Source organism: Enhydra lutris, unplaced genomic scaffold (assembly GCF_002288905.1).
Source record: "Enhydra lutris kenyoni isolate GAN:26980312 unplaced genomic scaffold, ASM228890v2 scaffoldscaffold52, whole genome shotgun sequence".
In the NCBI taxonomy this organism is placed as follows: Eukaryota; Metazoa; Chordata; class Mammalia; order Carnivora; family Mustelidae; genus Enhydra; species Enhydra lutris.
Genome location: NW_019154136.1, coordinates 13227521 through 13250165, shown reverse-complemented (window position 1 = coordinate 13250165; position 22645 = coordinate 13227521). Strand labels below are relative to the sequence as shown.

General features: G+C 46.5%; 1 protein-coding gene across 1 annotated transcript; it reads right to left on the bottom strand.

Annotated features, from left to right (window-relative positions):
• Window positions 1-207: 207 nt before the first annotated feature.
• Window positions 208-21601, bottom strand: LOC111157190 (cytokine receptor like factor 2). The gene is made up of 8 exons (XM_022518479.1): window positions 21520-21601; window positions 12465-12567; window positions 10728-10891; window positions 9162-9295; window positions 6588-6750; window positions 5300-5405; window positions 2825-2909; window positions 208-702 (listed from the first exon to the last, which is right to left on the bottom strand). Exons 1-8 carry the CDS (start codon window positions 21599-21601, stop codon window positions 427-429), a joined length of 1113 nt encoding a protein of 370 aa, XP_022374187.1. The 3' UTR covers window positions 208-426.
• Window positions 21602-22645: the final 1044 nt, after the last annotated feature.

Here is a 22645-nt window from a genome sequence, read left to right as displayed (position 1 = left end):
AGCAGGGAGCTCTGCTTCTGGGTCCGTGTGCTGCAGGTCGGAAGAGCAGAGCAAACGCTCAGGAATGGAAATGTCAGGGCAGGACGTGGGTGAGATGCACGGATGAAGGTGGTTTTGGGGCACCCCGGTCATCTTTCCTTACGAGTTACGGGAAAACATCAGGCACAAGGAGATGCGAGCTCAAAGCAGGAAACACTCCAATGCACGGGATCCCATCTACGGTGATTTTGCCTTTGAGCCCTCAAGTAGCGACGAGAGATGACCCAGCAGGTGCAATGGCGTGGCGTCAGGGGTCTTCAGTTATCCTCCCCCAGACACTGGCCATGTTTGTGTTCTCTTTACCATGGTGTTGAGTCCCCTAGATGCTCCTCCTTGGGACCCTAGCTCAACATAGATCTCAATGCTGGCTTTTGAGTTTGCGCGCCCTCACAACATCACATATGAGTTGTCACTCATCACAAACGTAAAGCCCCCCAGAGAAATCTCCTCACCACCTTGCAGGGGCTGGCAAGGGAGCTGGCTGGGGTCCCCGGAGGCCTCTTCCTCCTCCGTCTGTGGGCACAGTGGGCTGGTCGTCATGATGGGCATCTCAGCCTCATTCTTGACCACGTGGACAACTAGGGCCTCTTCTGGGACACACTCTTGCTCTGCACCCTCCATCTTACTCAAGTGGGCCATGTTCTGGGTGTCCTTTATCCACTCCTGTGGGGATGAAACATGGCATCGTGAACCCAAGGAAATGCCTCTCTTCTCGTGCCCCCTGGCTCTGCATCCCTGGGACCCAGGCAGCCTCCCTCTGGGGGAAACACCAGTCCCAGGGAACAAAAAACACTGGCGTTCATGTCTGGCATCTCTGAGCTAAGCCCAGGGTGCTTTTTAGACCTGCGTTGTATCATCGGCCTCGAAAGCTGTTTGCAAAACCTCCGTGGCCTTCTAAACGTGTCAGGGCAAGGAATACGCCTTCTGGCATGGCTCTTCTCGAACTCATTGTGTTTGCAAGTCTCCTGGAGTCTTGTGACTGGGGTTATCATTCAGCAGTGGGCTCCAGACATTGCAATTCTAACAAGCCCCCGGGGATGTCCTCGATGCTGGCGGGGGCACACCTGGGACAGGGGGCTTTGCGAGACTCTGTGCCAACAGGGGGAGTGTCCTTGCTCCTGCCTGACGGGGGGTCTCCCCCGGCCCAGCCTCCCCCATCTCCTTTTTCATTTTGTCTGTCGTGAGAACTCTGTTCTAATTCTCTCCTCTCTCCTTAGAAAAGGATCAGGATCACCCACCTTCCCACCATAAAGGACTTGGGACAAAAGATTATTTTGAGCTGAAGGCGATTAAAAAACAACAGCCATGGGAGGAACTCTCCGCCTTCTCCCTTTCCGCACAAAAGTCTGGCCACAAGTTTTCCTTTTAAAGATTTGCATTTGCAAAGGTGTCTTTACCATGGCAGAGACAGCCCTGGCCACCCCAGACAGCTTCTGTCTGCGAAACAAACCTTTACTATCACTCAACAACCTTTACTATCAGCCTAGTCACTTCCCACATCACACGTGCCACCCAGAGGCCCAACCCTCCCTTTTCCTCTGCACTGTTGCTTCTCCAGGCTTTATCACACCTCATGAAAATGGCACAGGAGCCCCCAGGTCTAACCACCTCTTTGGGGTTTTCACTTCTTTTCCGTGAACCCTCCTCCACCCTCACGTGCATATGAAATAAACGTTTTCTTCTGTTAATCTGATTTTTTCATCTGGTTAATTTGCAGGCCCTGAACACAGAACATAAGAGGGTAGAGCGAAAAAAAATTCCCCCCCCCCTTTTTTTTAAAACTCCCTTACATCTAAGTAGTCTTGAAATCAAACACGCTCCTGGAGGAGGTAGGAGAGTACACACCCCTCCCAAAATAAGCATGTGCCCATCCTAACACCCAGAACCTGTAAATGTATATTTATATGGAAATAGCAACTTTGCAGATGTGACTAGTGGAGAATCAGAGATGAGACCATCCTGGATCAGGGTGGCCCTAAAGCCAAGGACGGTGTCCCCATAAGAGACAGAAGAAGAGACACAGACGCAGAGAAGCCGCAAGAGGATGGAGGCAGAGATGGGAGGGAACGCGGTCACCAGCTCAAGGACGCCTGTAGCCCCAAAAGCTGGAAGAGGCAGGAAGGACGCTCCCCTGGAGTCTTAGGAGGGAGCATGATCCTGCCCTGCCTGGATCTCAGCATCCCTGCCCCGCCTGGATCTCAGTGGTCCTGTCACCCCTTGGATCTCAGACTCTGGTCTCCAGGACAGGGAGATGATTAATTGCTGCTGTTTCAAGCCTCTGGATGGAGGCAGCACCAGGCAACTTCCGGTGCACTGTCCCCTAAAATCGACAACACCATCTGGTGAGCTCCGGGGTCGGGGAGCTAGTCCCGTCTCCCTAATTCCCAACAACTCACAGGCCTCCACGAGCCTTTATCAAGGGAATGAAATAACGATTGTACACAGTTGAAAAGCGGAAGTTTCTGGTCTGTTTTCGGCTCTGCGGGGGGAGCACATTAAGAACACAACTTCCTGGTGAGATGAAAAGGCGATTGGGCTGGAAAATCCCGTGAGGGCACCGCTCTCTGGGGCTGACTGAAAGAGAAGCCACCCCTTGAAACCCTCTAGCGACCTCATCTCTCTGCCCAAGAGCAAACCAGGAAGAGGGGGGCCTCGGTTCAGAAGAGGCTTACAGGCACCCAAGGAGGCAGCTGGAATTAATGTGGGTTTTCAACAGGGTGCAGGGGGAGGTGTTAGAGCGTGACAAAGAAATCCCGTAGGACAAGCACGGGAGGATGGCAGTTACCTGGAAGTTACCCTGGTGGGATTCAAAGAGCCCAGGGAAGCTGAATTTGGGATCAGGCACCATGGGCATGAGGAGCTTCTGAACTCTGAAATGGACACGGAGAGCATGGTCAGGCGGGCCGGCATTGCGGAGCGGGGCTGTGGGCTTTCAAGGGGACAAGGATGGGGACACAGTCCCCCCTCAGGAACGTGGCTCCTGGATAGAACAATGTCTTCCTTGTCAAGACATACGTTCCCTCCTTCAGCTCCCCAGGCTCCCTTCTCCCACCATGCCCCTGACACCGTCCACCAAGAAAGTGTGGGGTTACAGGGACGGACCCCCTTCCTGCACAATACCGATTCCCATCACACAGGGACTGTTCCTTCCCTTTCCTTAAGGCAGTGGACTGAATGGTGTCCCCACAAAATTCATAGGCTGAAGCCATAACCCTCCCTGCGACTTGTGTTTGGAAATCGGGCTTTTCGGGTGGTCATAATGAAGGATCCCAGAGTCTTAAGGGAGGAGCCTGATGGTGATCACGATAAGCCCCCTGGACCATTGGTTATTTGGGGCTGATGGCTGTTAAGATATAGGACATATAGAAGAAGCTCTGTCTTCTTCCCCACCTGCCTAAAAACAAGGCATCTGTTTCCCATTTTGCAAAGGAAATTTGTTTTTATAAAGGTGCCCCCCCCTCTCATAACCAGGAAAAAGGAAAACAAATTTTACCACTGATATATTTCCACATAGACAATCTTTCTCTACCATTAGTTTTATCTAAACATTTCCTAGTCAGCTTCCCCAAATTTACCCGTAGACCTTCAGACCCCCTTGTCTCTGCCTAACAACTTCTCCACAATTTTTGCCCTTTGTTAAACCAGCATATAAGCTCCCCAGACTAACTGCCACTTTGGGTTTTCACTTCTTGTCTGTGACTCCTCCCTGCATGTAAAATTATAACATCAATAAAGAAACATATGCCTTATTTAATTTAAAAAAATGAAGCCAGATGTAAAAGTTACATGCAGATGAACCCTTTCTAAAAGAAAGAAGCAATAAAATAAATTAAATTAAATATTTAAAAAAAAGAAAGGAAGAAAGAAAGAAACATGCTGTTTCCCCTGTTAATTTATCTTGGGTCACTTTAATTCACAGGCCCCCCGGGAAAGAACTTAAGAGGTTCTAATCTACTATGCTCCAAATCTGAAATGACTGGAGACTTTATAAAAAGAGAGAGCGATTACAGGGATGTGTGTACTCACAGGGAGAGGAGACAAAGGGAGAAGATGGTGTCTACAGACCAAGGAAAGAGGCCTCAGGGAAAATCTGCCCTGCCCACACCTTGATCTCAGCGTCCCAGCTTCCAGAACTGGGAGAGGATTAATGCCTGTGATTTGAGCCTCCCCATCTTTAGTCCTTTGTTACGGCCGCCCTAGGACACCGATACCAATATAGTTGACTTTTCACCCCTCACTGTGAATACGGGCTTCCCTTGAAGACAGGGCAAGTGCTAGTATTTTCCAGGAATCGTGCCCCTCAGTTTCCCTTGGGGGAGATTTTCAGCTCTGTATTTAGAACACCAGCAGACACCCTGATCTGCCGTTTCATCTCCTCTGCAGCAGGGCACTGTTTGGGTGGCATCTGTTGGAGCAGGTAAATGAGAGGACATGATGCTGGAAAGGTCACGGACAATCTGCAAGAATTAGGAGATGCACCTCCCTTGCTGTATCAGGCCCTGAGGGGGCCCGTGGCAGTTGTCCTACTTCCCCTAGCACAGACCCAGCCTCAGTGCTCCAGGATGGTCCTTTGTCTTTCTCTATATGTGACCCCCAGTGTCACTATGGAAACCTCATCCTAAGAGGTGAAGATGGTGCCCACTACCTTGGACATTGGTACCCTCACACATCCGCCAGACGCCTTGGTACAACGCAAGTCGGTTTACATAAGGATGAAAATAGCAGTGGTCAAGTTGTGAAGAAGGTTAGCAAAGAAAAGCTATTTAATAATTTTTGAGATGCTGTCTGCGGGCTCAGAGAATACTGTGTGGGTGTATCTGTCACTGGGTTTGAGAAGCAGACAAGGGTCTATGTGCAATTCTAATCCCCTTCACCCAACAAAAAAAGCTCAATAAGTCTCAATGACAATTGAAAACTGTTTTAAGCACCAGTCACTCTAACACAGTAGATGGACACAGCTCAGTGGGATCTACGTTGGAAACAAGCTAAGCCTCTGCTAGGAGTTAACACTCATATATTCTCCTGTCTCTATGACACTATTTCTCAATGAATAGCCCGAGTATCCCGGCATTTTTTGGCATTATTTCCATCAATTTTCTTGTAAGACACTCTTGGCGAAATGTGATTGTGGGGGACGTGATGGCTACCTCAATAACCCTATCAGATGATTCTCTTTCTCTTTTCTACTTCATGGGCATATGGCAACCAAAGCCCTCTCTCCCATGTGTATGACAAGACCGGTGAGAAGACACATCCTTACCTCCGTACTTTCCATAAAGACAGAAGAAGGAGGAACACGGTCAGCAAAGCAACCATGCCAGAAATTAAAACAAATTTGGGGAAAAGCTTTTTCTCCTGGCACGAATCTAAAGGAAAAAAGAATGAATGTCGTCAGTTTTCAGGATGGTAGTAAACTGGTCTCCAATGTCTCATTTTCCTTCCTTTTATAAATGGCGATGTCTGCAAATCTTGATTTCCGTGGCAAATATCCCTGGAAGAGAGATGGTATGTCTGGATAGTCACATCTCAGGCAGTCACTGCAGGAGGTGGGTAGAGTCGACACACTGCTGTCAGGTACCTGTGTTACCAGCGGTGTTTGAGGATACTGAGGTTTGGTTTTGGCTATCCTTTGTCTTCTGTATCTATCGATGTATCTATCTATCAATCATCTATCCATCCATCCATCCATTTATCTATCCACGCATATCCATTCAACCATATTTAACTATTTGTCCATCCCTCCATTTATTCATCCTTCATTCTATCTATCCATCCATCATTCTATCTATCCATCTATCTATCCATACATCTATCTAGCCATCTGTCTTTCATATCCATCCATCCATCCATCCACCCATTCATGTATCCTTACATCATATCTATCTATCCATATATCTTTCATATCCATCCAACCATCCATCCATCCATCCATATCAACTAACCATCCATCCTTCCATTTATTCATTCCTCATTCTATCTATCCATCCATCATCTATCTATCTATCATATATCTGTCTGTCCATCCATCTTTCTATCCATCTATCTCTCATATCCATCCAACTATCCATCCATCCATCCATCCATATCTAACTATTCATCCATCCATCCATCCACCCATCATCTATCTATCTTTCCATCTATCACCTAGCCATCTATCCATTCATTCACCCACCCACCATATCTATTTATCTATGTATGTATGTATCCATCTATCTATCCATCACCAATTTATTGACTTATCTACCAACTATCATTTATTTACCCATCTGTCATTATCTATTCATCTATGTCATCAATCATCTATTTGTATATCTATAATCTATGCCTACATCACCCTAACAACACTCATAAATAACACTTATTATTATTGCTGCTCTCAATAAAAATAAAAATGAAAATTAGCCCAAAAGGGTAGACAGCCTGGAGAGAGAAACAATTGCTTTCAAACTGATCTCTGAAGTAGGAGGTGAGATTATTCATTTTTAGGTGCCCCTAAGCCTCCCTCCCCTAAAAGACAAGGTACAGCACTGCTGTGTGACAAGCCTTACCTCTCAGCTCCCCCCTCTGCTGGTGTGTCACTTCTGACCAGTCACTTGGGTATGTGTCAGGGCCATAGCTGGACTCCATCGTTTTCACTCTGGCCCTGAAGAAATAACATTTCTCAGCATCCAAGCCATCTGTCGTAACATTGCAGGTTTCTCCCTCCTTGGACTGCAGAGAAAAAACAAACACGGTGATTGATGACTTGACCTAAACCGTTTAACCTTGTACTAGGGAGTCACATAAGATTCCTACTTTTCAGCATTCCCACTCTTGTTGCACTTTCTCTATCGGCCTAGCAAAAACAACAGCAAAAACAAATGCAGCGACAATTTCTAGATGCCCCTCCAAGAAGAAACCATCCCTTGTAACAGACACGACTACGTATGTTTTTAAGAATTACTTGGTGAGGGACACCTGGGTGGCTCAGCGGGTTAAAGCCTCTTCCTTCGGCTCAGGTCATGATCCCAGGATCCTGGGATTGAGCCCTGCATCGGGCTCTCTGCTCAGTGGGGAGCCTGCTTCCTCCTCCTCCTCTCTCTCTCTCTCTCTCTGCCTGCCTCTCTGCCTCCTTGTGATCTCTGTCTGTTGAATAAATAAATAAAATCTTTAAAAAAAAAAAAGAATTACTTGGTGAAAACTTACTCCTTCCAAAAAAACTAACTTTTTGGAAAGAATACAAAAGTTACTCATGTTTACTTTGGAAACTTTAGAAAACATACACACATACAAACACACAACAAAAAAACATAAAACCTCCTTCATTCTAGCTCCATGATATAACTGGTGGCTCTTACATATTTTGTCATATTGATGTACCGTAATTTGACTCTCTTCCTAGTGTATGGCATGGAGGAGGCCTCCAATGCTTTGTCATTATTTTAGATAATCCTTCAATAGATGTCTCTGTGTATAAAACCTCATGCACATTTTCAATCCTTTCCCTGGGATTAATTTCTAAAAAGGGACTCAACAGATCAAAACCAGGAGAAGTTCCTAAAGTTTATTAATGCTCAACATCCTTGCCCAGTATCACATTTTATTATTAGCATTGTCTTTAGGTGAAATCTGGTACCCACCTGTTGCTTTAATCTGTATTTCTTTGATGAGTTTCATCAAATCTCATCTCAGTGATTGCATTCTACTAGACCAGCAATAGGTCAGTTTTTTCTCTTTCCTGATAGGTCCCCTCCTGTTTTAACTGCCTTACAATGGTATTCTCACTTTTATCCTTATTGCTGCATTTTATTGTACCGTTTCCAGATTTTGGCATGTGTCGCATAGGCAATGCGTCCACTTAGGGTTTGCCTCCTGCTACAGAGCGTTCACTTTAGGAGAGTAGAAATTCCCGTCTGTTGACAGATCCCCTTGTTGTCTCCACATATGTGCCTGGTCCAGACACCAGTGAACATAATAATAATGAGGAAGAGTAGTAAGTGAGTAGTACGTGTGTGCCTAGTGGTAAGACTGCCCATAGTAAGAGTGAATTTACTCAATGCTTTTCATGTATTATCATTTCCATCCACAAGTTTCCCTCGCTAGGTGCTACTATTATGTCCTCAGTGCTTGGGGCAGAGTAGATACTCAATAAATATATCTTGAAGGAATGTTGAAGAAAATCCCTCCCAACACCTGTAACCATGGTAGGTATTGACTGTCCTGGGCTGAGATGTTCAGTCACACTCACCTACCCTTTACTTCCTGGATGGTGCTATGAGATATGGTCCTTCTGGTCGACCTCATTATCCAAGTCTACAGAGCTCGACGGACACAAGTGTACTTGCAGAATTGTGGAATCCCTGAATTCTAAGATTGGCAGGGAGTTCATAGTCCAGGTAGCTTAACTACTCTTGTCATGTTAGACCCTTACCTCTAGGAGACCCCCTTCAAGCCAAATTCAGAGATTGGGCACCTCCAGGAATGGGCATCTCACTGTACATGATTTGGGTGATTCCGTCTGCTCTCTGCAGGATTTGCCCATTAGTTCCAGTTCTGCTATTGCAAGGAATTTAATCCCTTGTTTATACAGTGGTCATTTCATTATTGGAAGACAATTGCGAGCCCCTGGGTCATACGATCTTCACATAATTTTAATGTATTCCATAGATTATGCCCATATACACAGAACCAGAAAGGTTCTTGTATGTTCAAAAAGCATACAAAGAGGGCTGGGTGGTACAGTGTATGATGATGGTGAATTTCGTTTGTCACCTTGGCCAGCTTTGGTGCCCAGTTAATTAAGTGTCAGCCTACATATTCCTGTAAAGGTGTTTTCTAGAAATGACCAATGTTTTTAATCAGCCAAATTTAGGTTACTCTATAATGTCGGTGAGCCTTACTCACCCCGTCGAAAGCCTTGAGAGGACAGACTGGAGTTTCCTAGAGAAGTCTCAAGACCCTAATGGAAACCTGTCTGGGTTTCCAGCCTACTGGCCTGAGACTTGCCTGTCCCTATAATCTCATAAGCAATTCCTTAACATAAATGTCAACATCTGTCTCTGTGTCTCTCCATGTTTCTCTCAGTTAACACTTGAGGATTCTTACTCACACTTGCCCTGAGAAAAAGATGCCACCCCACTCACCTGCCACTCAGTGTCGAACATACTCTTGTACTGGATTTCGTAGAGGAGACGCTTGTAGGGGAGATCAGAACAGGTCACTGTGATGGCTTCCTGATGCCACTGGAAGTTCAACTCTTTCGGGGAGCTGGGTTTCACTAAGACATAGAGACAATAAAATGATCACCACCTCTACAGAGATCCCATGTCTCTAAAATTATCGTTGTAAGTTTTCTTAGACTCATGTTCTTCTGCTTACATGAATCCTTCCCTTAATACTTTATAAGATTGGCATTGGGGGGGTCATTTGTCCTTATTACACCTATAGCATGTGTTTGAACCAGAGCTCCAAGGACTTGTATGTATGTTGTAAGAGGAACTCTTTGAGGTTGTGTGAAAAACTCCTACGTATCTTACAGGATGAATAGTGTCCCCTTAAAGAAAGATGTATGTTGAAGTCCTAGCCCCTATATCTCAGAAGAGAACTGCATTTGGGATAAATTTAGGTATAATTATTAACGAAAAGATGGGTTTTACTGGAGTGTGTTCTGATCCTATTTAACTGGTGTCCTCATAAGAGGAAACAGAAGCACTCAGCGGGAAAAGGGTATATGAAGATAGAGGTAGAAATGGGGCTAATGACTCTACAAGCTGGGGAACACCAAGAGTTGTCAGCAGCCACAGAAACCAAGAGAGAGGCATGGACCGGATTATCTCCCAGAGTCTCCAGAAGGAACCAGCACTGGCCACACCTTGATCTCAGATGCCTGGGGTCTTCTTAACTGCGGAAGGACAAATTTCTCTTGTCTTAAGTCACCCATTTTGTAGTAACTCACTGCAGTAGCCCCAGCAAACTAAAATGAGGACAGAACATGGACAATGCCATATGGGACTCCTTTCTAGAAAATGAATGCTTTTGTGAGTTAAATGGTGTCCACCAGCAAATATGTTCAAGTCCTAACCTCTGGTACTGTGAAAGCAGCTTTATTAGGAAACAAGATCTGTGCAGATATCATCAAGATAGAATGAGGTCATCCTGGATTAGGGTTGCCCTAAATCCAAGAGCAAGTGTCCTTAGACAGAAGAGGAGAGACACAGACACAGGGGAGAAGCCACATGAAGATGGAGGCAGAGCTAGGAGGGATGTGGCCACAAGCCCAGGGATGCCTGGAGCCCCAGAAGCTGATAGAGGCAGAAAGGACCCTCCCCTAACCTCTGAAAGGAACACAGCCTTGGCCCTCCTGGATCTCAGCAGCCCTGCCCCACCTGGATCTCCAACTCTGGTCTCCAGAGCTGGGAGATGATTAATTTATGTTGTTTCAAACCATCTGGTTTGTAGTCATTTCATTGACACTGTTTTGTAACCCCAGACAGACAGCCAACCCTGAACACTCCTAAGAAAAACCAATGGGGTGGTATGGAGGGCAAGATGTCCTTCTCTCTCTCTCTCTGTTGGAGGGCAGAGTGTCATGCCACATCTTTGCCCACATCTTTGCCCAATCTATCAAGATAGATTTTCTAGAAAGCCAGTCTCTTCTAGGTTGGAGTAGGAAAGGAGCACTGGGCAATGAGTTCGGTTTTGGTACTTACAGTAAGCACTGATCCACTGGCACTTGGTGAGAAGGAGATGTGTTGCATTCCAGATGGAAAAGCACAGAATTTCATCTTTTTTTGCCTCCAGGAGGCATCCGGCAGTGTGACTTTGTTGAAGAATATAGTTGGAGCATTGGCTACTGGTCTCATCACTGCTTAACCTGCGGTCAAAAAAAGAGACCCATTCAGCCATAGAGGGTCTTTGAAAATAATATCTTCACACATCTATGGGTCACTCCTTTGCTCCACATCTCTGCCACAGACTCAGATTGGGGACCCCCTTCACTAGCTTCAAGGACCCTTTCTTACAAGCACAGCAAGAACTGCCCAAACAGAAATCATCCATTCTCTCTCAAAAGGTTAACCTTCTTGAATGTCCCCTTTAGTGGGTTGAATGGTGGCTTTCCAAAAGGCATGTTCATGTTTTAATCCCTGGATTCTGTGCGTGGGAGTTTATCTGGAAATATAGTGTTCACAGATGTGATTAAAAGAAAGATATCAAGATACGATCATCTTGCATTAAAGTGGGTCCTAAATCCAATGACACCATCCCTATAAGGGATGCAAGATGAGACACGGTCTCAGAGAAGAAGCCACATGAAGTTAGAGGCAGAGATGGGAGGGACGTGGCCACAAGTCCAGGGATGCCTGGAGCCCAGAAGCTGGAGGAGGCAGGAAGGACCCTCCCGGGAGCCTCTGGAAGGAGCACAGCCCTGCCCCGCCTGGATCTCAGTGGCCCTGCCCTGCCTGGATCTTAGACTTCTGGTGCCCAGAACTGGAAGAGGATGAATTTCTGTTGTTCTAACCTGCTCAGTTTGTGGCACTTTGTTATGGCCACCCCTGAAAACTAGTAACGAATACGGCTTGACTTGCAGAGTCACCATGCCCCTGATTTGAGCAGGCACTTTAATAAGGAGGTACCAAGATTAGAGATCTCCCTGGGGCTTTGTACAATATGAAGAAAAAAGCACGGTTCCCAGTTAAGACCAGTTCAGGCTCTGTCTTTAAGTCCTCAAATCCAAGCAATGACTCAATGAAGAATTGTGTCTTCTATAATGAAGAAACTGATGATCAAGTGACTTACCTGTGTGATCGCCTAGGAAATCCAGCACTTTTTTTTTTTTAAAGCTTATTTTCCCAGTCAATTCACCTTAAACTGTCCCTCTTGTGTACACTTTCCCATTTGTGTCATATGCTATCAAACGGCAAAGAATCAATCACACATCACACATCTCCCATTCACAGAATGAGGACTAAATTATTTAGAGAATCCTTTCCTCCCACATTTATACCCATGTCTTTGAGCATGTAAGACAAAAAAAGCCCATGACAGGGAGACACGTTTTGGGAGGTGGTGGTGGCTGGTGAGCTGGTGTGAAAGTGTCAGAAGGTTAATGTTTGCCATGGCTGCATAGCACGTTTCAAGGGAACAGGGCTCCTGTTGAAGGTATCTGTTGAGACATTGCAAATGGTCCTGGGTGAACAAACACCTTCTGGGTGTCCTGGTAAGAATCTAGGTAGTTTTGAGTGTAACTCGGCCATCACTTGGTTAGGAGGCTTGGGGATCTGTGGTTGCTGTTGTGGCGAGGGCTCGAGCCTAAACAGAACAGACACATTCACACTTGAACGTTCTGATCCCTCACACCTTCACGACCAGGCCCTCCCAATGGCTGGGGTCTCAGAGGAAGAAATATTTGCACACAGGCAGGATGTTCCCTTCCTGAGGGCACTTACTTATAGAGGAAAGTCAAATTTGTCCCAGAGTCCTTGCTGGCATTCCATGTGACCTGCACGGTTTCGAAATTAAAGTTGATAATCTGAAGTTGCAATGCTCCTTCTGGGTGAAAAGAGACAAACAGAGGATCTTTTGAGGCTATGCTGAAAACAGATGGAAATATGTCAAAGGACATCAGCACTTCTGTCGTACAAATGAAAGAATGGTTTAAAGGGACAAAGAAAACCAAGATTTTCACAAACAAGCCAGGCATTAATTATGTCACTGAGAGCCTCCAGATATATAAAGGTTGCTCAGGACAGAGGCATAAGCCAGCAGCAAGATTACAGCCCCTTTTCTTCTTGTGTTTGCAAGAGATAATGACCATTAATTAATATGACGGGCAGCTACTGAGTATCGACTGTGTGTCTGATGACATCATCTTTTGGGGGCATGCAGGGGGGGCATTAGACACTGTCCCCAAGCCACTCAACTCACTGTCTCACTCAGAACACCAAACATGACAACTTGAGAAAAAGCTTGCAGACAAATGAGTCCTTTGGTCTTGGCTTTTCAAGTGAAAGTCTTGGGTACTTTTGATTTTCACGGATGTTAGTCATTGTGAAAGTCGTGAATGCGTGTATTCTAGGATTGAGCAAACATGCTGTGATATTGTGGGTAGCAAGAGGCAAGTTTCCAACTGTCAGAGGAGGGAGTAACAATTTTGGGAATATGGAAGGCTAGAATGAACTCAGTGGTGTTGAGTTAGAAGAAGTATTAGGACAGGTAGATAGATGATAGGTAGATAGATAGATAGATAGATAAAACATGATGGATGGATGGGTAGGTAAGTAGATAGATAATGAAAGGGTGGATGGATGATGGATGATGGATGCATGGATATATGGATATATAGATAGATATGGATGGGTAGATGGATAGATAGACATGGATGGATGGATCAATAGATGTGATGGATAGATAGATGATGATGATAGATAGATAGATAGATAGATAGATAGATAGATAGATAGATATAGGGGTGGATGGATGGATAGGCTAGATATAAATAGATATAGGTTTGATGATAGATAGATAGATAGATAAGTAGGTAGGTAGATAGATAATGGATGGATGGATGGATGGATGAATGGATGAATGGATGAGTGGATCAATAGACACATTTCTAACACCCAGCAGGTTGTGGGTGAGAGGAAGGTGAACAGATACATGTCCACAAATGCCAAGAAGGAGGGTCTGGAAGCCCCTAGGTCAGGAACTCATACTCCACATTCAGTGCTGTGTTCAGCTCCCCCACCCATCAAGCAGGAGGCCAATACAGATCCTTGCCCTAGCTCTGTTTGCTCAACCCCCCTGTGAGGTCTCTGGGCTGGATGGTTTGGCCTGCTGAATATTCAGGGGGCCACATTCCACTTCGTGGTCTGGAGTTAACCATGCTCTCTCATCATGGCCTCTCGGCAAATCCAATCTTGTATTTCCCTTACATGTTTCTCAAGATCTCCAGTCAATATTCTTTTTCATTTGGCCAATGACTATCCACTCTGTGGAAATTAACAAAGCCCACCCAAATGAAAACAAGCAGAAGACAATTTTTTTGAAGCTTTCAGGACCAGAGAGTCGAGCACCATCCCTTGCATTTGACAGAGACTCAAAGGCAGACGGAGGAGTGGGAGAGCCTCATAGCCGGGCAGGGGTGGAGGTGAGGCACGGACGCTCAAGTCTGTCCTGATGGAGGCTGTTGGCACAGGGGGAGCTGCAGATGGTTCACTAGAAGCAGAGTGTCTGGTGGCATTGGTTAGACGAGCATAATTGGTTTTTTTGCGCTTGGTTCAGAGTTGGGAGCTGGGATGAAAATTAGGGAAGTTGTCAGATATTAACTCGAGGGGCTGGTTTCCCGGGCAGGTTGTGAATCAGAGCTCTGTTTTCCTAGACTGTTTGGCCATTGTCCATCTGCATATTTTGTGTCTCAGTTTCCTGCATTTTGGCAATGTGACCGCCATTCATTGAGACCCCGACGAGTCCTCTCTGTGCTGTTGTCAGCTATGTTATCTACACTCTTCTTTTTCCAATGTCGTTGATGCCCCCTATGTCACCCACAGTGCCCAGTCCTGTACTCAACACGCAGAAAAATGCTCAGGAAAGATGTGCTGAATTGGCCACAAATACAGAAGTTGAACTCTGTGAAAAATCCCATCATAAACTCTGGGATTTTTATCCCAGGAGATGGGATGCCTGGTTGACTCAGTCGATTGACCATCCAGCTTTGGGTTGTGATCTTGGGGTCATGAGATTGAACCCTCTGTCAGGCTCCATACTCAGCTTGAAGCCTGCTTCTCCCTCTCCCTCTGCTCCTCTCCTCACTCTCTCTCTCAAATAAATAAATAAAATCTTAAAAAAAAAAATAAAAAACCACACACACAACATTATGGGACTCTGGATCTACCCTGACTTCTGAAAATCAAAGGTAGAAGGAAGGATATAAATGTTCTTTGAGTTTTTAACGAAGACTTTCTCATGCCCGAGGTGTACAGAATACTTCTGTTTTGTGCTGACCATTGTTCCTGACGTCACTGATCACACAGTAGATGATCTGAAACTTGATCCACTGGTTCCAGAAATAGAAGAGATGTTGGGAAGGACCTCCTAGATTCTGGAAATCCCTGACCTTCAGAAGAGGAACTAGTGCCCATGTCTTATGGCGAACACCTTCGAAGGCTCTGAAAGGGAGGGGAGTGTACAGCTCAGTCCTCAGCAAACATTACGACAGATCTTTGGACCCCTGTCTGTGGAAGATGTCTAATGGATAAACGAGACACCCCAGGGCATCAGCAGGAAAGGAGAAATGTTCTTGTGGTTCATTACCTCCCCCATATGGTGAGCCAGTTGCCGGGAGAGTTGGCAACTTGATCAGACTTGAAAAGGGGAAAGAAAAGGAAGTCGTCGTGTGTCTGTTGCTTCGTTGCTAACTGTCCAGAATCGATTCTGACATTCCCTTGGAGTCTAGGTGAGGGACATGACTGGGGTTCTCGCCACCGGGGTCTGAGCAAGACTTCTCTGAGAAGGAGAAGGAGAGCGTGGAAGGCGTTCTGCTGATCCAACAAAATGCTTTCATCCTACAAAATGGTGCTCTTGAAGCAAACTCCTCAGTGGGGCATGAAAGCAGGTCTGAGATTCGCAAGCCATCTGTAAGGGCTTGAGTGCGGTTTGCAAAACAGAAAGGGAACTTCTACTTCCACATTGGGTCCTCACCCCTGCCCTGCCCTTCCCTGTACTCTGTAAAGGCAAATCCAGTTTAAAAATAAAACATGTGGGGCACCTGGGTGGCTCAGTAGGTCAAGCATTTGCCTTGGGCTCAGGTCGTGATCTCAGGGTCCTGAGATGGAGCCCCAGGTCAAGCTCCACACTCAGAGCAGAGTCTGCTTGAGAGTCTCTCTCCCTCCCCGCTGCCCCTCCAGCTTGTGCTCTCTCCATCTCTAAAATAAATTAATTAATCAATTAATTAAATAAAAAGGAAGACATGCTTCCCTTCCCTTTCTTGGAGAACTTTAGGAAACTTGTAAGATTTTTCTGCATCTCTTTGACATACATGCAAATCCTTTTATACGTTCGTAAGCTTTCCCCCAGATTTAGGGCCCAGGATTATCTTTCTCAGAGACCTGGAAAATAACTCTTGGAAATGCAAATACCAAGGAATGTGATGTTCCATTTCTGTGTGAGGGTTAAGTCTGGCTCCGAGTTATAAAACAGCATCTTGTTGTAAAGATAGGAGTTTACTTTCCCATTGGATAAAACCAACTAGCTAACACAGATGGTCGCTCCAATTACCGGGTGAAATTAGGGAGAACTTTGTGGGACGAATGGTGCTAGGGGGTCTCGCACTTGAGAACCAGCAACTGTTTATTCCCAGAGTATGTGTGTCATGCATGGTGCCCACCAGCTCTAAAAAAAGGGGTTTCTGTGTTTGCTGAATTCTTGTCTTTGTAGATCTTTTTAGTGCATTGTGTGTGGTGTGTATTGCCTTCTTGTTAAATGCTCATTTAATAATAAGGGGTGGATTTTCTCTCTCTTCCACCTTTGTGGATGAGGCTTCTAGGTTGGTAAGCAATTTTGTTTCTTGCTAAATTTCCCCAGCAGGGCCAGGAGCATCCCCCACTCTCCAGGAACTAGCCACACTCCTGGGCCATGGGTCTATCTGTTATTAGCAACCCTGGTGTCACTGTTTCCACTGAGCGATGCCATCTCACTCTGGTGATTCCAGGGTCCCCGTCTTTGAATGTCAGCTTCCCAACAAAAAAGAACGTGGGGACACCAAAACTGTGCTTTTTTCCCCCTGTAATTGTTGCTCAGAAAGTATATATTGATTTTACCAGATATGATGAATTGATTTGGACATGTCAAGAGGCAAAGGCACAAAACTGCAAATTAACCCGAGGACCTATAATGCAGGCAGCCCCGGTGATAGAATCTGTCTGTACAGAGAGAGAAGGAAGCAAAGAAAGATCCTTGGGACACTGATTGCCGGACTTCATCAATAGTTCACTTGTATCGAAAATCCGTACTTTTGTGCAGAGCCCCTCAAGCACTAGATGATAGAACCAGGGGATGGAGAGGTCATGAGAGTCAGAGTTTCATGGGGATAGAGTTTCAGTTTGGGAAGATGAGAAAGTTCTAGAAATGGGTGGTGGAGATGGTTGGACAACACTGTGAATATACTTAATGTCACTGACCTGTGCACTTAAGAAAGATTAAGAAGGAATCTTCTATACATAGTTTATGATGATTTTTTAAAAAGGAATAAGCAACTACATTTTTTTTAAAAAATGTATCTACCATCATTTTTTTGAAAAAGAATAAGCAACTCAATTTTGTAAAAAAAAATTGTATCTATCACCATTTTTAAAAAAGAATAAGCAACTTAATTTTATTTTAGAAAATAATTATTTTAAAAAATAATAAGCAACTTCATTTTGCAAAAAATTGTATCTGACCCCATAATTTCACGATATTTCCTAAGTCATCGCTCACGCTCCAGACTTGGGAGCATCTACCCCAACGAATGGCTGACATGAATTTCGCTTCCTTGTTTTGATGCTGATCGGGCAGGTGCTCTAGTCTGGGGCTATCTGGGCAAAGTTCTTTCTTCTTCTTCTTCTCCTTCTTTAAGATTTGTTTATTTATTTTGAAGAGGGGAAACGTGAGCACGTGCAGAGGAGGAGGAGAGGGAGAGAGAATCTCAAAGAAGACTAAGAGCCCGACCCAGGACTGGATCTCAAGACCCTGAGATCATGGTCTGAGCCATCCCTGAGAATGGGATGGTCAATGGGCTGAGCCACCCAGGTGCCCGCGGGCCAAATTCTCAAAGCCGTGTCTTCAGACAAAGTCACTGTGGTCCATGGGTAGGACAACGTATCATTCAGCCATCAGAAGGAATAAAGGACCCAGTTGCCCTACAACGCGGCTGAAGTATGAACCCACGAGTCTGACTGACAGACACCACAGAAAAAAGTGGTCAGATACCGTGGGGACACCATGAATATGGGATGTCCAGAAGAGGGAAATCCACGGACATGGAAAGCAGGTTAGCGGTTGTCAAGGGGCTGGGGACGGGATCGGGAAGGGGGTGGTATGGGTTCTTGGGTCGAGAGTTTCCATTTGGGATGATGGAAATGTTCTAAAACTCATTGCATGTGTTTATGAATCTCCTAAAATTCATTGAATTGTGCCTTTTAAATGGACGAATTATATCCCAGTAGAGCTGCTTACAAAAAACAACAACAACAAACCAACAAAAAACCATGTCCTGTTTCACTTTCTTGTCCCATCCCAGCTCCTGTGGACATCTCCCTTGATGGAGACCTTTTCCGCCAACACCGATGAGCAGGGTTCCCTCCTCAAAGGTCTGGAGATGGGAACCTGCCCCAACAGCCCCCCACCCATGTCAAGGACCCAGCAAATCTGCAGATGTGCCTTTGATTCCATCACCCTCCCAGAGCTGCGGGGAAAATCGGGGACTGACGCCTTTGCAAACAGTGGGACAGCCTCCTGCAGGTGCATCATTGAAACGCCAACAATTTCCTTCCCGGGTCTCAGTTCACTGCACACCGAGAGTTACAGAAAAGATGATTCAAGTACCTCACGAGGAGTTTGGAGGTTCCCAGGGGACTCCGCCCCAAAATAGGGTTGGGTATTTCCGGGGTTAGTATGTGAGGTCTGATCAAAGCGGCCGGTGGCGTGGGAGGAGGGACAGCAAGAAAGGCCCTTCAATCAAGAGGCATTTTCCTGGGGCCTGCATGCCTCAAGGTAACAAACACAAAGACAAGCACGAAGACAACAGGGACCCAGGACATTAGTCAGGTGGGAAAGTCTGAACCATTCTTATCTGTCCTAACTGCGAGGACACAGGACTCAAGTGTCATCCCCATATACAGGCAGGTCCCTGATGGGATGGGAAGCCCCACATCTGCCCCTACCCAGGGCTTGTCTGCAGGAAGGAGGTTGGCCAAAACCACACCATTGCTGAGCCCTGGCTGACGCTGACGAGGTCCCCGCGATACCAGACAGAGGGACATCCCGTTAAAGTGCCATCGTTCTGGTGAGGTGACTGTTAGGAATGCTACGCTTTGGACTCTCTTTGTCTCTCTTTCTCCCTCCTTCCTTCTTTATGTACTGGGCAGCCGACACGCAAATGCAAAGGCAGCTACACCGGGGCGTCCCCCTCCAGGCCCACCCCCACCTGGACACCCTCCAGAATCCATCTCATGCCAGTCGGCCACGTCCTTGTGGTCCACCCGACCCCGCTAGGGCTCCCCTTGTTCCTCTGGTTGTCCACGTCGGCTGTGACCCGGGCACCCACGTCTCCATTATGCACGCATGGAGCCCTGATTATAGATCTCTCCCACCCGTGACGAGGGACGCCGCTAATGGCAGGTGGGAACGAAAGCCAGGGTCCTCCCAGCTCCTGGGTACAGAGGCAGCGGGGTGTCTGGTCTGGGTCCATCCCATCTCCAAGGGAGGCAGGTGCCCAGGGAGACCTTCTACAGAGCTGCCATCACTGGCACATTGGTGGCCCACCATGGCTTCCCCCGTGGACGGTCACCTCAATGTCACCAACCTGCAAGGTGGTTCCTGGTCTACTCACACGGCACTGTCCCGACAACCACAAGCCCAGACGTGTCCCACACGACCACCATCAGAACATCAGAAATTGTCAGATAAGCGTCACCTTCCACTCCCTTCCTCACCTCCCGCCCTAACCCACACCTGAGTGTCAGGTCTCTACTGCATGTGGGAGAGCACCTGTACTGAGCCCTCTCCCTCTTCCCCTCCCATCGTAACCCACACCTGAGCCTCTAGTCTCTACTGCGTGTGGGGGGAGCATCTGATCATAATTGGAGATCCCTCACCCTTCCTAAATCTGCACATGAGGTCTGTGAACTCACGGGTTCCTTCTGGCCAAAGGTGTGTCATCCCACAGGAAATGGGGCCCCCTTCCACGTCTATGGGATCCTAACTCCTGCCATTGGCCACTGTGACCTGGGACAACTGGGTGTCCCAGTGCATTCCTCAGCGGACTCTGGGTTCACAGGAAAAGTAGGAGGAGCTTTCCTAACGCTGTGCCCCTGTGGGACCCCAGGTCCCACTACTTAGTTTTCAAGGCTTTTATGCCTATAACGTCTTGGGGGTGAAAAGGCAACTCCATTGAAAGAAAAGGAAGCAAACCCCAAATCTTGTTCACAAAGTGTTTTCTAACAAGTTACTAGAAAGCCATACCCTGGCTAATTGAATTTAAATGAATAAAAATAAATAAAATAGAAATAAAATAATAGTTACAGAAAGGGTCTGAGTGTGTTGGGCACCTCTGGGTACGGACGGTCCCCACATGCACCTGCTCATGGATCAGAACCCAGAACTGGTCTAACCTGTGCTTTTCTTCGTGTAACTCCGAGACTGGGGTGTCAGTGAGGGAGACAGAGATGTAGGAACCACCTACGAGGCGTTTCAGGTTCACAGGAGGTAAAATATGGGTACAAAGCATCATGGAACATGGCAGGTCTGATCTGAGAATGTGACTAGGGACCAATGGGTGTCGCACAGTTTAGGAATTAGGTTAGACCCCATGCAGCCCCAGCCTTGGGAGACCCCCACACAGGCTCTTTGGGACTCCTTGCTGTGTCTGCTGGAACCCCGAGGCACCATTATAAGACTATAGCAAATGGGGTTCATGGGGACTTATAAACCTCCATGGGTGGTTTGCAGGATATCCTGCAAGTGAAGGGGACACTTCACAGACTCCAAGTCCCTAAACTGTCCTCCCCGGCTCCTGTCTGAGCCACCCCCACATTACAAAATCCAATCAGACCTCCTTGGGCACGAGACCTGCCCCACCGTACCCACCGTAGTTGGATCTCTCCCACCTGCCTTCTCTCGGGGGACCCATGTTAGCAAAGCGTATCCCAGGAGCATGCACCCTGGTGGTCATGTTCCAGATAAAAGCCCAGGAACAGGTCCTGAGAACACACAGCAAGGTGGGAGCTGGGATCCCTTCAGGAGACACGGCCATGGGCTTCAAGGATGACCCCACAGATGGACGGCTTCAAAGCCCATGGCAGGCGCAGAGACATCCTCACCTTTCCTGGGGGTGACACAAGTTCATCCCCGACAGGTCTATAGTCACTTAAACAAAATGCCTTTGAGCTCTTGGAAGAAACAACAGGGAAGCCGCCCAGAATCTCAACGCAGCAGACCTCGCGCTCTTTCATTTACTTATTTATTTATTTTGTGCATTCGAACCGAATGCTTTCCAGCTCGGTCCATCACGAGCCCTCTGCAAACCGGTGAGCAGACCTGTGGAGACTTGGGAACGTGCATGCTCCTTGTTACTGTTACGAAAAAAACAAGCAAAGGGAAACGAAAAATACAACAGTTGCAAAAGAGAAACACTGAAAGCTGGGAAGGAAGGAAGGACGGAAGGAAGGAAAGAAGGAAGGCTGGTTAAAATAAAGGACATTTTATTCACACAAGTGGCCACATAGCCACACAACAAGCATGGCTTACCCAGTGCTGAGACTTCTGAAACCGCCACATCGGCCAGGAGGAAGAGGGCTGCCAATGCCCAGGGCAGAAACACGGTCCTCATCCTTGCGGAGAGACACGAAAGAGTGAGCTGAAGGTCTGTGCCTTCATGGTTAATGTAAAGAGGTTATCCTGTTCTTAAAGAGTGGAACAGAAACAAGGAAATGACAACGGGAAACAGAGTCAATCTTTACTTAAAATGATGACTCTTGTTTAAAACAGAAAAAAAAAAATAACCACAACAGAAACACAAGATCACTCTTGCCTATGTGCCGCCCATGAGGAGCTGCACTGGAAAGCGTTGCGGCTAGTGGGGAGGCTTGTGGGGAGAGTGAGGTCCTGGAGGCGCTCTGTGGATGGTGGGCGTGGTGGGTCATCTGGCGGTGAAGACATTTCATCCATCCCATCAGGGTCCATCCAAGCTGGGGGCGAAGGTGTTGAGCCTGATGTCCATGAGGTTCACATTGGGGAACTTCCAGAATTCAAACAAAGAATCATTGTTGGCTGGACGTGAATGAGGACACTGGTTACTGCGTGTTCCTCAAGAGCACAGAGCTAGGACTGACCACCTGTGTCCACCATTTCTGTCTTCAAATACACTCCAGGAGTGGGTGCCCAGAGCTGTCAATGAAAAAAGAAAAATCAGAGAATGCCTGGCTGGCTCAGTCAGTGAATCATGTGACTCTTGGTCTTGGGGGTATGAGTTCAAGCCCCACATGTCAGGGTGGAGATTACTTAGAAATTTTTTTTCCTAGTACTTTTAATTTAAATTTTAAATATTTAAATTAAAAAAAATTTAAGTAATACTAACAGTGATTACTGTTCTGGTAAAAACAATCCATAGCTACAAAGCACTTTCACAGACATGGAATCTGTAAGCAAAAGGACATAAGCAAAAAAAAAAAAAAAAAAAAAAAATCCAACACCACCACCAAAAAAACAGGAATATCTTCATTTTAGAGTGAAATCTGTGTTTCTGGGAAGCTGGGCATGAGCTGAGTGGCTTCCAATCACTTAAGTGCAGGCTGACTCAGGACTTCCTGGCCCTTGACCAGCAAATCTTCCACCCCAAGCATCCTGAAGACCAGAAGTCCAAATGGGTCTCACT